This window comes from Xenopus laevis, chromosome 5S (genome assembly GCF_017654675.1).
Source record: "Xenopus laevis strain J_2021 chromosome 5S, Xenopus_laevis_v10.1, whole genome shotgun sequence".
Lineage (NCBI taxonomy): Eukaryota > Metazoa > Chordata > Amphibia > Anura > Pipidae > Xenopus > Xenopus laevis.
Window position 1 is genome coordinate 7,323,852 of NC_054380.1, and position 15,170 is coordinate 7,339,021.

The window sequence follows — 15,170 nt, forward strand, 5'->3', positions numbered from 1 at the left end:
TCCCCAAATGCCTTTCCGCCGGCTAGAATGTGAATCACCAGTGGGATGGCACTCGGATCGCTTCGTTTTCCGAAGTCTCCTCATGAGGAAACTTCGGGCGAGTGCCATCCCGTGTGTGTCTGTGTCACTGTCAGGGCCGGATTTAACAAAGCAGTGCCCTAAGGCTGCACAATCCATACCCTTGCTGCTTCCGGTCGCGCCGCTCTGTGTCCGCAGGGTCCTAGCGCCGGCTGTGGCGCTCGCTGAGGCAGAAGAGCTGGGGAGTGTTAAGTCCCCAGTGCTTCAAAGACGCGGCTGGGCGGCGTGCCGCCCCAAAAATTTTGTCGCCCTAGGCCCGGGCCTATGTGGCCTGGTCACTGTGTGTGTCTGTGTGTCTTTGTGTGTTTCTGTGTGTGTGTCTGTGTCACTGTCTGTGTCACTGTGTGTCTTTGAGTATATGCAGTGGCGGAACTACCGGGGGAGCAGGGGGTGCGAACGGGCCCCCTCAGGGCCCCCGGCAGCCCGTGCGCCACTGAAAATGTGGCCGTACGGAGGGGGCGGGGCCTGGCTGCGCGCCCCGCACCAGGGCCCGCCCTCCTCTAGTGACGCTACTGTGTGTGTATGTGTCTTTGTGTGTGTGTCTGTCACTGTGTGTGTGTCTGTGTCACTGTGTGTCTGTCACTGTGTGTGTGTCTGTGTGTGTGTCTTTGTGTGTGTGTCTGTGTGTGTGTCTGTGTCACTGTGTGTGTGTGTCTTTGTGTGTGTGTCTGTCACTGTGTGTGTGTCTTTGTGTGTGTCTGTGTGTCCCTCCTGTAACAGGCAATTAATCCATTGGCACTGGATTAGCGTTTGTAACAGGAGGTAAATCAGTCCTATAAATACATGAAATACCTCATTCTGGGCTTGAAAGGAAGACACAATAAGGATAATGTGCCAGGGGCCCCCACAGGTACATTCACTCACACAGAAATAAATTGATTTTACTGACCCAGAACCACAACGGGTAGTGCAGAACTGGAACTGGGGTGAACGACTGCAAATTCTGTCTGGTCTCTTTATAGCAAATGGGCAAAGTCTGCCAAATATGTTGATTCTCTGGCACCAGCACTGAGCCCACATCAGCTTACTGGCTCTGTATAATGGCTTGTGGTGGAGAGAGGGCTATGTGTTAAAGGAGAACTAAACACTAACAATAAATGTGGCTAAAAACGGCATATTTTATATAGTGAACTTATTGCACGAGGCTAAAGTTTGAGCTTGTCAATAGCAGCAATGATCCAGGACTTCAAACTTGTCACAGGGGGTCACCATCTTGGAAAGTGTCTGTGACACTCACATGCTCAGTGGGCTCTGATTGGCTGTTGAGAAGCTAAGCTTAGGGCTCGTCACTAATTATCCAGCAGAAAATGAGCTTCCCTGGCTGTAATATAAGCTGATGCTACAGGTTTGCTGATTATTAAATTCTGATGCTAATTGCACTGGTTTCTGTGCTGCCATGTAGTAATTATGTGTATTAATTACTAATCAGCCTTATATTGTGACATTTCTATTCTAGTGTACTGTATATTGTGAGTGGGTCCCTAAGCTCAGTAAGTGACAGCAGCACAGAGCATGTGCAGTGAATCAGCAGAAAAGAAGATGGGGAGCTACTGGGGCATCTTTGGAGACACAGATCTTTAACGCTAAAGGGCTGTGGTTGCCTTGGGCTGGTACAGAAACACAAAACATAATGTGCAACATTTCTACCTACTTCTTTAGTTACACTTTACTTCTCCTTTAATGCTACAATTAATGGGGCATTCGTTATCCTGAAACCCATTATCCAAGGCTCCATTATGAAGAAATAATCCAAATCTTTAAAAACAATTTCCTTTTTCTCTGTAATAATAAAACAGTAGCTTGTACTAAGATATAATTAATCCTCACTGGAAGCAAAACCAGCCTATTGGGTTTATTTAATATTTACATGATTTTCTAGTAGACTTAAGGTATGAGGATCCAAATTACGGAAAGATCCGTTATCTGGAAACCCATAGAACTGTACAACAGAGGTAAATCTCTCGGGTGTCTTCTCCTCTGCTTTCCGCTCTTCTTCGATCTTCTGTAGGTGCAGAACTGGGTCACAGCCAGAAATGTTCCAGCAAAAAAGAGTTCCCCAAATGCACTGACTAAATCTTTTTTTCTAAAACATTTCCAGCCGGGATCCACCCCGGTCTTCACTAAATCCTCCCGGACTGGAGAGCACAGTGGGTCTTGCATGTGGGTAGCACTTGGGCCAATGTGATCCAATACAAATCCAGAAATGAGAGCAGAATTCCTTGCCTGGGGCAGAGCAGATTTTCACATCACATCAAAGTCTTTAATTATGGCCGGTGGCTTTTTGCTTGGCACAGAGCAACTGATGTCTGAGACCTGGGCACTCACACTGCGTAGGACACACATTAGAGATGTTCTTTCAATCTGAATAAAGTCTGATCCAGCTGGCACACACTCTGGGACTTGCTATGGGCTCTCACTTACATCTACTGCAGGCCGGCACAGATCAGAGGGCATTCTCATGGCTAAGTCTTGGCCCATTGTGGTGTAGACTGACTTGTAATTATCAAGCAATTGTTCTGAACTTGTTACACATCACATATTCCTGCCAAAACTTCACTGCCTACAAGACACATCACATATTCCTGCTGAGCCTGAACTCCATGTGTAACATTCTAAGTAATATTCTAAGTAGTGTTACTCGCAGTACATCAGTATCACAGTAAGTGCTACACAGTGACTTTCCTCCATGGGGCAAATTCACTAAGCGCCGAAGCGCCTAACGCTGGCGTCAATTCGCTAGTGTTACTTCGCACCCTTACGCCTGGCGAATTTTTGCAACGGTCGTAACTACGCAAATTCACTAATGCGCGCATTGTACTGAACGCTACCTTTTACGCTAGACTTCCTTCGCCACCTCAGACCAGGCGAAGCGCAATAGAGTAGATAGGGATTGCTTCAAAAAAAGTTAAAATTTTTTCAAAGTCCCAAAAAACGATGGCGTTTTTTCTATATTATGGGTGATAGGCTGAAAAAGATCGAAAACATTTTTGGGGCTCCCCCTCCTTCCCCCCTACATTTCCTAACTCATGGCAACTTAACTATACAGTGGGCACATGTGTAGGGCAAACTATCAATTTATTTGCAGTTTTGAAGGTTTCCCAGGCTTGTGTAGTGATGCTACATATTCCTCCATTGTAACTTCAATTTGGTCGCCGTATGTAAATTAACCATCATTAGCGTAAATTCGCTTTGCTTGGCGAATTAACGCTAGCGCAACTTCGCAACCTTACGCTTCCCCTGAGCACAACTTCAGATTTTAGTGAATTTGCGAAGCGTTGGCGAAAATACGCCTGGCGAAGTGCGGCGAAGTGCCGTGAAATGGACGCTGGCGCAACAACGATTCTTAGTGAATATCCCACCATGTCTATAGCTGGGAGTCTGGATTAAACAGGTTGGGCTGGAAAGTCTTTCCCCCCTGGACACATTTCTTGTCTCTCTCTGTGCACATCTCTCTGCCTCTACCTGGGCACCTGGGATCTGTTATTCCTAATTCCATGATTCTGCACTTTAAAGGGCATGTAAAGGCAAAAAAATAAAATCCCATTTTTACTTTCTTTATTGAAAAAGAAACCTATCTCCAATATACTTTAATTTAAAAATGTGCACTGTTTTTATAAGAAACTGACAGTATGCAGTGAAATTCTCCCTTCATTTACTGCTGTGGATAGGAATTGTCAGACGGTCCCTAACTGCTCTGCAGGGAAACAATCATACTTATGAACAGCAGGGGGAGCCCCCGTCTTACTTCCCAGCCATGCAGAACTCAAGCAGCTTTGTTTATGACGATCCCTAAGCAGCCCAGACCACACTGAGCATGTGCACAGTCTTAGTCTTGCAAAGATGTATAACAAAGTTACAAGATGGTGACCCCCTGTGGCCAATTTTGAAAGCATAAATCATTTGTTTGATTAGGCTTGTGGTGCAGTAAGTTCATGTTTATATTTAGTATACAAAATACAGCATTTCTAGCCTTATTCTATTTTAGACTTTACATGCCCTTTAAGGAAGGGCCCCAGGAATTTTGGATAAGAAATCCAATGCTGTAGTCTCACAATAATTTTTAATTTGTTAATGTAAAATGCATTTAGAAGGAACACACATGAATAAAGCACCTGAAACTGCTGGAACATTCCCAAGACTTCGGTTGCATTGTACCAGTATTAGTTTAGTAGGTACCCGTTATTATGGTCGGGTTCTGGTGGGGGAAACACTGACTAATCAGGTGCCAGTCATTCTGGGCTAAACTCCCCAGGTTGTGTTGGTGATTATCCTTCCCCACTGCCCAACACAGAGCTTAATGGGATTCTGTCATGATTTTCATGATGTCGTTTTTATTACTAAATGACACTGTTTACACTGCAAATAATTCACTCTACAATATAAAATGTCATTCCTGAACCAACAAGTGTATTTAGTTGTAATATTGGTGTGTAGGTGCATCTCAGGTCATTTTGCCTGGTCATGTGATTTCAGAAAGAGCCAGCACTTTAGGATGGAACTGCTTTCTGGCAGGTGGTTGTTTCTCCTACTCAATGTAACTGAATGTGTCTCAGTGGGACCTGGATTTTACTATTGAGTGTTGTTCTTAGATCTACCAGGCAGCTGTTATCTTGTGTTAGGGAGCTGCTATCTGGTTACCTTCCCATTGTTCTTTTGTTTGGCTGCTGGGGGGGGGGAAAGGGAGGGGGGAGATATCACTCCAACTTGCAGTAGAGCAGTAAAGAGTGACTGAAGTTTATCAGAGCACAAGTCACATGACTTGGGGCAGCTGGGAAATTGACAATATGTTTAGCCTCATGTCAGATTTCAAAATTGAATATAAAAAAATCTGTTTGCTCTTTTGAGAAATGGATTTCAGTGCAGAATTCTGCTGGAGCAGCACTATTAACTGATTCATTTTCAGATAATTTTCATTATCCCTTTAATAACGGCTTTACTGTGTGTTTGGGGTGACAGCGAGGAATAGAAAATAATCACATAATTGGCAGAATAATGAGGATAACAGCACTACTCTGTAGCACTTACTTGCTCTCTGCACAGCAGCTTCAATATTAGCCTCCCCTATAGGAAACTCAGGCTGGGTAAAGAGGGGACAAGGGGGTCCATACCCATTGTTACTCATCATTTAGATTCCCAACTATTGGCGCACGTAGAACAGGGCTGTAGATTTCCCCCTTTAGTCCCAAACCACCAGTGCAGATTTTAAAGGGGAGCCACTTTTTTTTTTTTAAATAAAAGAAAATGTAATTCTAAGGAACGCCGGCTGAAAGCAGCAACAAGGCTACTTGTATTCTTTGCATTGCTGGTTCTGGCTTCTGAAACAATTTAACAGATTGCAGCTGTTTAACAGAAATGGTGCAAAGTGACTTTGGCTACAAGAGTCGCACCCAAAGAACTAATGAGGACCGAGTGGATATTGGAAAGTTTTGCACAAATAGATTTTCTTTCTTTAGGAGAAAAAAACTTTTTTTGGGTAGAGTTCCCTATTAAAATGAAATTTCCCTTGTTTTGCTAAACCAGTCAAGTATAATGAACCCTTCCTATGCTGATGGTGAAATCTCCTTTCTTCCTCACAAAAGAATCACTCATTCCCCCTCTCTTGGTAGGGAATCCCATAACTGAAGTGCCCTTAAAGTAAAGAAACCCTTCCTGTGCTGTTGGTGAAATCTCCTTTCCTCCCCTTCAATGAATCACTCATTCCCCCTCTCTTGGTAAGGAATCCCATAACCTGACTGCCCTTACAGTAAAGAAACCCTTCCTATGCTGATGGTGAAATCTCCTTTGTTTTCCACCAATTAATCACCCATTCCCCCTCTCTTGGTAGGGAATCCCATAACCTGACTGTCCTTATAGTAAAGAAACCCTTCCTATGCTGATGGCTATACCCAGTGGTGAATCTGGGCATATTGTAGCCTGAAACGGCTTTTGTTCTGCCATCCCCACAGCACTCACATTTGTGGGTCTGGCGGGGGTCTGGGGAGGTTCACATCCCTCTCTGCACAAGAAGAGCCAAATTTGCAGTTTCAAAACCAGAAATTCGACTCAAAGTTACCAGGAGTCGCTTTTTGCCGCCCCTGTTAACTGGGCAAATTTCTCAACTGGCTTCATTGGTGCAGAACCACTGGTTATATCTCCTTTTCTCAAATTAATAACTCATCCTTCCTCTTTTTATAGGGAATTCCATAACCTGACTGCCCTTACAGTAAAGCTCCCCTTCCTATGCTGATAGTGACATCTCCTTTCCTCCCCACCAATGAATGATCCCCCTCTCTTTATAGGGAATCCCATAACCTGACTGACTTTACAGTAAAGAATCTTTTCCTATGCTGATGGTGAAATATTCTATATAAAAGCTCCTAAGACAAGTTTTTATGCTGATTTGGCAATATCAGAGCAGGGACGTGTTGTGTAGGTTCCGTAACGAGTATTGCCTCTGATCTCTCAATAATTTCACGGGAATTGTATTCATTTAATGAACACAAATAGTAATTAGATTCATCTCATCTTTGCTTCTCGGTGAGACGGTGTATTGGGTCAGCTACTGAATTCATTATCTCACTGCTTGCTTTTATTAGCCATTTCCATTATTTTAATTCTAATAGGAATGATTGCCTTGCAAGAGGAATTAGAGGGGATTGAGCAAGAGAGAAAAAAAAATCATTATTTGGATTCACTAAACATGTTCAGTTGTATCAGCCCCTAATGTTTCTGTGTGTCTGTCCTGCTTGTGCAACAAAACACACTCAGTATTGTACAAACACAACTGTAACTGGATAACTGAATGCAGTCCTGCTCCAATGGGATTTATAAACCTGCCCGATCGTTATGTGGTCAATTTGCAGCCAGATATTGGATGGTGAAGCCGATTGGAGGACCCCATACACGGAGCAAATAAACTGCCAACTTCTTCTGTCAGCAGCTTTTATCGGCCTATGTCTGACCACCTTTACTCTATGCCACCAACTGCTAATGAGTTGTTCTCTCAATAGAATACATGAAACAAGGCGAAAAAAATTCACCCATCCTTAATTAAAGTTATATTCCATAGGAAAAAGTCAATTTGGGTGACAGAATGTTCTTTATGCTGAGTCTCTTGCTCTCCTTTCATGTAGGGCATCTTGTTACCAGAAATTAGGGATGCGCCGAATCCAGGATTCGGTTCGGGATTCGGCCAGGATTCTGCCTTTTTCAGCAGGATTTGGCCGAATCCTTGTGCCCGGCCGAACCTAATCTGAATCCTAATTTGCATTTGCAAATAAGGGGCTGGATGGAAATCTCGTGAATTTTTGTCACAAAACAAGGAAGTAAAAAATGTTTCCCCCTTCCCACATCGAATTTGCATATGCAAATTAGGATTTGGTTCGGTATTTGGCAGAATCTTTCGCAAAGGATTTGGGGGTTCGGACGAATCCGAAATAGTGGATTTACCAGAAATCATTACTTATCTACTGGAATTCTGTTATTGATGCTGGTCCAGCAGAAGGAAGGCTGAAAAAGATGGAGACGAGGCCCCTGCTGGAAAAGAGAGTAAAAGGCCACAAAGTTCTACTTAAATGACATGGAGGAATAAGCAGAACTTTAGGAGAGGAAGCAAAAAGTTGGATCCTAGAGGCGCTAAGAAAAAGAAGAAAATGCAGCACCACTCTGAGACACCAAGGCCCACAGAAACCAAAGAGCAATGGAACAATGAAGGCAGAAGAGGAGAAGGAATTAAAGCAGCTTTTCCAACAGTTTATCTGTTAATGCTTGTGTAGCGCTATAGTAAACTGAAATGGTTCTCTATCTATGAGCTCCACTCCTAATACTGTGCTCCGGATGAGACCTTAAATCTTAGGGAGTAAGCCCTCGCAAACGGTGTGGAGGCAGGGTGTAGTGTAACTGTAACTTGATGCAGGGTGCAATAATTGGGCATCAGTGGTTCTTACATAACTTAACCAAAGAACATATTTATTGAGCAATAACAATCCTCAGTGGAGTGTACATACAGAGCAAGCTGGATCATATCAACAGTGGATAGGCATATACTCACAGCACCTTTGGTCAGTATTAGTTCCCCACAGGGATGTGGACAATGTACACAACAGCAGCTCGGGGTACACCCAGCTTTCAGCCTTCTCCCTAAGTGGAACCTGAGGGGAAACTCACACCCCTAGTTCTGTACGCTTAGTCCCTACTTCTGGGCAACTAGTACCCGGGATCATAATCCCACTCACAATCCTTGGAGGAGCCTCAAGATGCTCAGCTAAATAGCCTGTCTATCTGTCACTCCTAGAGGGAGTAGCCTATCCTTACTAGACCTGACCTGTCTAGGTTCCACTCGAGCTCTGCCTGCCTGCTCAGGCCAGAGCCAGCACAAGATGGACCCTGAGCACATGGCTGCCCAGGACTTTATACTTTAGCACAGTGCCATACTGGTCACTATTGTGAACACCAAGGGGCATAGCTTTAAGCAGGAATAGGAACAGGTCCCCCCTCCTAACTGTATTTTAGGACCCAGTTAGGCATCTATAACACTAGGGGACTGCCTGCTAAATAATACTGGGCGACTAATGTACCAGTCCCCTACACTTGGAAGGAAATTTATGAGGAGAAGACATAGGGAAAAGTTCCCTAGATTGCTCAGAATTCCCATATTTATCCCTTTAAGTAAGAATAATGGAGCTGAGAAGGTGGTCCTGTCCTTAATGGCAAAAGTGTGGGGATAACAGAAACAAAGCTTAATTCCTACACAAGAGCCTTTCTAAGCAACAGATCCACTGAAGGATGAATTTCTCCCCATTTTGGAATAAAGTTGTCATTTGTGGGAAGGAAAACATTGTCCCATTTAAACAAAATCCAAAACTGTTTTCCGATTTCCACCTGGGAATTTTCTCCAAAATGCTTCCCGTTGCTCTTACATTGGGTCTTTGCAAAACTGTTACAAGTTTACTACAAATCTAACCGAAAAGTTTCCTGCTGAGTGGAATTTCTCATTGCGGATTTCTATGGGAATCATTTCACAGCAGTGGATTTTTTAAGTTCAACTTACCAAGGAAAAAATCCAAAATAAATTGCAGAAAAAACTTTTTACCATTAAGAGAACATGGGAGGCAAATCACATTTTTCTCCAAGAGTGTCGGAGCAGTAGAACAATGGATATTAAAGTATATACAAATAAAATTAAGAATAAAAATTCAGATCTGTTAGAGCAGCAGCAACACGGAACTCTAATACTCCTGTAAATTTTTAATTCCTGATGCAGTTTATAAGATGGGTTTTCCATTCATTGGAATGAATCATGAAATGTTCGATATTTTCATATCAAGCAGTAATAAATCAACACCTAAGATACATTAATGATTAGATTCCCACTGCAATGACTAATTATGCCTACATTAATTAGTCCAATACTATGATTCCCATAAACAAATATATTTATTATGGGTGGTTGACCTGACTCTCCCTTACCTGGTACCTTATTAGCCTTTTGGCTAGAGGGAATGGACAAAGAGACACCCCTAGCCACGGAGCAGGGGGTCTGAATACCCTAGTCCCGTCTGTGCCTTTTGTTCTGGGGGGTCGGGGATAAAGGGGCTTCCCCTAGCCTCGGTCAAGGGGAGTCCAGAGGATCTTTTTGTGTCTTTTGGCCAGGGACCCAGGAGTTTTTACAGCCTTTGTTAAAGCTTAGTCATGCACCCTTTGCACTTTGTTTGCACTGCGTGAGAAGCACATCGGGCTTCAATAATAAAAAAAAATAGCTGGGAGAAAAAAATTGTAAAACACGAAAAAATAATAAAGTGGTGAAGCCTTTTAATATTTATAAGGTAAAAATATGACAATAACCGCAGCAGGAGAAAAATTCCCTCCCAACTCCCAGAAGACAATCGAACCAGTTCCAGGATCTACTTTTACTAAGGGTAAAGTACTAGTATCTGCAACCCTGTATTTTCTCCCTTGCTATAAAGCCACCCAACCCTTCCTTGTACCTGTGTATCTTATAATGTATCTTCCAATAAAGCTTCCGGGAGAGAATCTCACAACTGCTCAGCTGTCCCTGCATCAACTCCTTTTCCTCCTTAACATGGAACCTCCTTTTCACTAATCTGATTGGCCTCTCTCATGTCAACTGAGTGGATCTAGTGGAGAATAGAGCATCAGAGAGTTGTTTGTATGTTCCTCTTAACACATAGGGATCTCTCTCCCTTAACTGCCTCTTCTCCAGTGTAACCAATCCCAACTTGGCCATCATTTCCCCATAACTGAGCCCTTACATTCCCTTTATCTGCTTAGTTGCTCTTCTCTGTACTTCCCCTATTTCATTATTGCCCCTTATATATTTATATATATTCATCATTTCAGTCCCATGTTTAAGACAAAATCAGCCTCATATGACTATAAGTGTTATATAGCGGATCTCATAAACTTGGAGAACATCCTATGATACGGACAGTGTCTTCCTTCATTCATGGGTAGTAGGCTATACACTAGTTCCACAGAGAAAGCTACTCACCCCATCCAATGCAGAGATAAAGTCTAAAGAGCCGTTGCTCAGAGAAGACTGAGAGCACCAGCAGTGTGTGCAGGTAGATGCCTTCCACCAGGAGCCAGTAGTAATTGGCCGCCACACAGTACTGCATCATTGCAAACACCAGCCGGCAGCTCAAGGACTCCTAAGGAGAACATTGTAATGGGGACAGTTAGTAGAGTTGTAATGGGGACAATTAGTAGAGTTTGAGGTCCAGGATGCAAGAACATCTCTGTGAGTCAAGTCTTCTGCCTTGGGGCAATTGGAGTTCAGCAAAGGTATGGAGGGTTGACCAATGACCAACGTAGACCAATGTAAAGAATGGAACTTCTTAAAAAGTGTAGCAGGAGTCATAACACTGGCTACTCTACATTGTTATCTCTACAGATACTGTAATTAGTCCTGGGGGTTATTAGAGGGTGCTTATCACTAGTGCAGAGTCACCCATTAAAATTCTCAACAGGAAGAAACCCACTGATAACCAGTGCCATTAGCTTACCTGATAGGAGACAAGTCCATCCCACTGGTTGTCATACATGGCCAAGTTATACATCCACTTCAGCACAGAATCTTTTATAAACACCGAAATGGCTCTCAGTATAAAGGAGGTGAAGAGGTTCAGATGAATGTAATTTCTTGTGCAGTGCAAATGCCTGTGGGAAACAGAGGCACAAATAATGTGAATGACTTTACATAATAAATCAAAGACCAAGAGGCCTGAACTATTGGTTGTTAATTAACTGATAAACATACTTGCATGGAAGCAGCTAATGATGGAGGAAATGGCAGTACCAATGCATACTTGTGCCCCCTCTTTACTCATTAGTCACCTTTTTATAAGTTTCTAGTTTGTTATTTTTTTGTTAGCTCAATGTAGGTGTTCATAATCCCATGACCCTAGTGAGGAGGAGACAATGTGATAATGTGCGATTGGTGAATTGATAATCTGGTGCTACTTTTCAAAAAGGGCACCTGTTCTCAGCCTGAAAACTATAGGCCTGTAAGTCTGACAACAGTAGTAGGAAAGCTTTTGAAAGGGAATAATAAGGGATAAGATACTTTACTATAATGAAATTCGCAAACTAGCAAGCAAGCATGGTTGTATGCATAACAGATCTTGCCACGCTAATTTCATTGCCTTCTACAAGGAGTGGAGCACGAATGTAGACTCTTGGGTGTCAGTGGATGTGATCTACTAAAACTTTGATAAAGTACCACACCAAGGTTTACTATTTAAACTATGCAATATTGGCCTTGAACATAAAATGTGTGCTGGCATGGAGAACTGGCTGAATGGAGCATTTTCTAAATGGACCAGTGTTGTTAGTGGAGTCCCACAGGGGTCTGACCTTGGCCCTTTGCTTTTTAGTTTGCTAATTAAAGATACAGTAACACTAAAAATATAATGTACTGTTGCCCTGCACTAGCAAACTACTATAGTTTATATAAACAAGCTGCTGTGTAGCCATGGGGCAGCCATTCAATGTTCTATACAATGGGATTCTTCTGAACTTATCTGTTATCTTCTGAGTACCTTGTGCTTGAATGGCTGCCCCCATGGCTACACAGCAGTTTCTTTATATAATCTATAGTAGAGTTTCTGTAGTAAACACACCACTTTTACTAGTAAATTACATTGTCATTCCTTTAAAACAATTAAATTTTTTAGTGTTACTGTTTTACTCATTTTTTTAATAGTTTTTGAATTATTTGCCTTCTTCTTCTGACTTTCAAATGAGGGTCACTGACCCCATCTCAATAACAAATGCTCTGTAAGGCTACAAATATCTCTCCTATTCATATCCCAGTCTCTTACTCAAGTTAAAGGATGGGTTGAAATTGGAACTGGAGAGCTGAATAAAAAGCTAAATAACACAAAAACCACACATGACAAAAAATGAAAACCAATTGCATATTGTCTCAGATTATCATGCTCTACATCATATTAATAGTTAATTCAAAAGGTGAACAACCCCTTTAATGACCCAAAGGTGGGCACTGTAAGTTCCAGTATATTTTTTACTAATGTGCAAAACTATACGTTACAAGCAGGATGCTACCACTTTGCAGAGTAATTTGACTAAGATGGAATACTTGCAAATGAGGTTAAATGTTGATAAATTCAATGTTATGCATGTGGAAGGTTTTGGAAATCTGTCTTAATAAAGAAGGATTTTGGGGTATTTGAGGATAACAAACTGTTGTAATAACTCTAGGCAGTGGCTACTAAAGCTAATAAAGTTCTGTCTTGCATAAAAAAGGCCATTAACTTGAGGGATGAAAACAATTTGCCTCTTTATAGGTCCCTGGTACAAGTATTAGGTGACATTATAGACAAAAAACAAGAATAAGAGGGCAGTGAGGTTGGGGAATGTCCTGCCAGGGGATGTTGCGATGGCAGATTCTTTAAGAGGGGCTTGAAAGATTTGCAAGGCTACACCGACCTCACGTTCTACAACTATTTTTATACAGTATATGTATGAGTTTGTCTATTTATTTATGTATGTATAGGTGTATATATATATATATATATATATATATATATAAATATATATATATATATATATATATATATATAGTGGTGTGAAAAACTATTTGCCCCCTTCCTGATTTCTTATTCTTTTGCAGGTTTGTCACACAAAATGTTTCTGATCATCAAACACATTTAACTATTAGTCAAAGATAACACAAGTAAACACAAAATGCAGTTTTTAAATGAGGGTTTTTATTATTTAGGGAGAAAAGAAATCCAAACCTGTGTGAAAAAGTAATTGCCCCCTGAACCTAATAACTGGTTGGGCCACCCTTAGCAGCAATAACTGCAATCAAGCGTTTGCGATAACTTGCAACGAGTCTTTTACAGCGCTCTGGAGGAATTTTGGCCCACTCATCTTTGCAGAATTGTTGTAATTCAGCTTTATTTGAGGGTTTTCTAGCATGAAACGCCTTTTTAAGGTCATGCCACAACATCTCAATAGGATTCAGGTCAGGACTTTGACTAGGCCACTCCAAAGTCTTCATTTTGTTTTTCTTCAGCCATTCAGAGGTGGATTTGCTGGTGTGTTTTGGGTCATTGTCCTGCTGCAGCACCCAAGATCGCTTCAGCTTGAGTTGACGAACAGATGGCCGGATATTCTCCTTCAGGATTTTTTGGTAGACAGTAGAATTCATGGTTCCATCTATCACAGCAAGTCTTCCAGGTCCTGAAGCAGCAAAACAACCCCAGACCATCACACTACCACCACCATATTTTACTGTTGGTATGATGCTCTTTTTCTGAAATGCTGTGTTACTTTTACGCCAGATGTAACGGGACGCGCACCTTCCAAAAAGTTCAACTTTTGTCTCGTCGGTCCACAAGGTATTTTCCCAAAAGTCTTGGCAATCATTGAGATGTTTTTTAGCAAAATTGAGACGAGCCTTAGGGGCTGATTCACTAAGCTCGAGTGAAGGATTCGAATGAAAAATACTTCGAATTTCGAAGTATTTTTTGGGTACTTCGACCATCGAATTGGTTAAATTCGTTCGAATTCGAACGAAATCGAACGAATCGAACGAAAAATCGTTCGACTATTCGACCATTCGATAGTCGAAGTACTTCCCCTTTAAAAAAAACTTCGACCCCCTACTTCGGCAGCTAAAAGCTACCGAAGTCAATGTTAGCCTATGGGGAAGGTCCCCATAGGCTTGCCTGTGATTTTTTGATCGAAGGATTTTCCTTCGATCGTTGGATTAAAATCCTTCGAATCGTTCGATTCGAAGGATTTAATCGTTCGATCGAACGGAAAATCCTTCGATCGATCGATCGCAGGATTAGCGCTAAATCCTTCGACTTCGATATTCGAAGTCGAAGGATTTCAATCCGAGGGTCGAATTTCGAAGTATTTTTAACTTCGAAATTCGACCCTTAGTGAATCGGCCCCTTAATGTTCTTTTTGCTTAAAAGTGGTTTGCGCCTTGGAAATGTGCCATGCAGGCCGTTTTTGCCCAGTCTCTTTCTTATGGTGGAGTCGTGAACACTGACCTTAATTGAGGCAAGTGAGGCCTGCAGTTCTTTAGATGTTGTCCTGGGGTCTTTTGTGGCCTCTCGGATGAGTTGTCTCTGCGCTCTTGGGGTAATTTTGGTCGGCCGGCCACTCCTGGGAAGGTTCTCCACTGTTCCATGTTTTTGCCATTTGTGGATAATGGCTCTCACTGTGGTTCGCTGGAGTCCCAAAGCTTTAGAAATGGCTTTATAACCTTTGAAATTGAACTCAGGTGTGATAAACCACAGTTAAGTTATTTTTTAACAAGGGGGGCAATCACTTTTTCACACAGGCCCATGTAGATTTGGAGTTTTTTTTCTCCCTTAATAACGTAAACCTTCATTTAAAAACTGCATTTTGTGTTCAATTATGTTATCTTTGACTAATAGTTAACGGTTTTTGATGAGCAGAAACATTTAAGTGTGACAAACATGCAAAAGAATAAGAAATCAGGAAGGGGGCAAATAGTTTTTCACACCACTGTATGTATATATATATATATATATATATATATATATATATATATATATATATATATATATATATATATATATATATATGTA

General features: G+C 41.8%; 1 protein-coding gene across 2 annotated transcripts in view; it reads right to left on the reverse strand.

Annotated features, from left to right (window-relative positions):
• The window catches only part of glp1r.S (glucagon like peptide 1 receptor S homeolog), a 127,713-nt gene that overhangs the window by 24,052 nt on the left and 88,491 nt on the right, over positions 1-15,170 (reverse strand). For both annotated transcript variants that reach the window (XM_041564203.1, XM_041564204.1), the window contains 2 exons: positions 11,082-11,235; positions 10,568-10,727 (listed from right to left, as the gene is read on the reverse strand). In XM_041564203.1, coding sequence (XP_041420137.1) covers positions 10,568-10,727; positions 11,082-11,235 — 314 coding nt within the window. The remainder of the gene's footprint in view (positions 1-10,567; positions 10,728-11,081; positions 11,236-15,170) is intronic.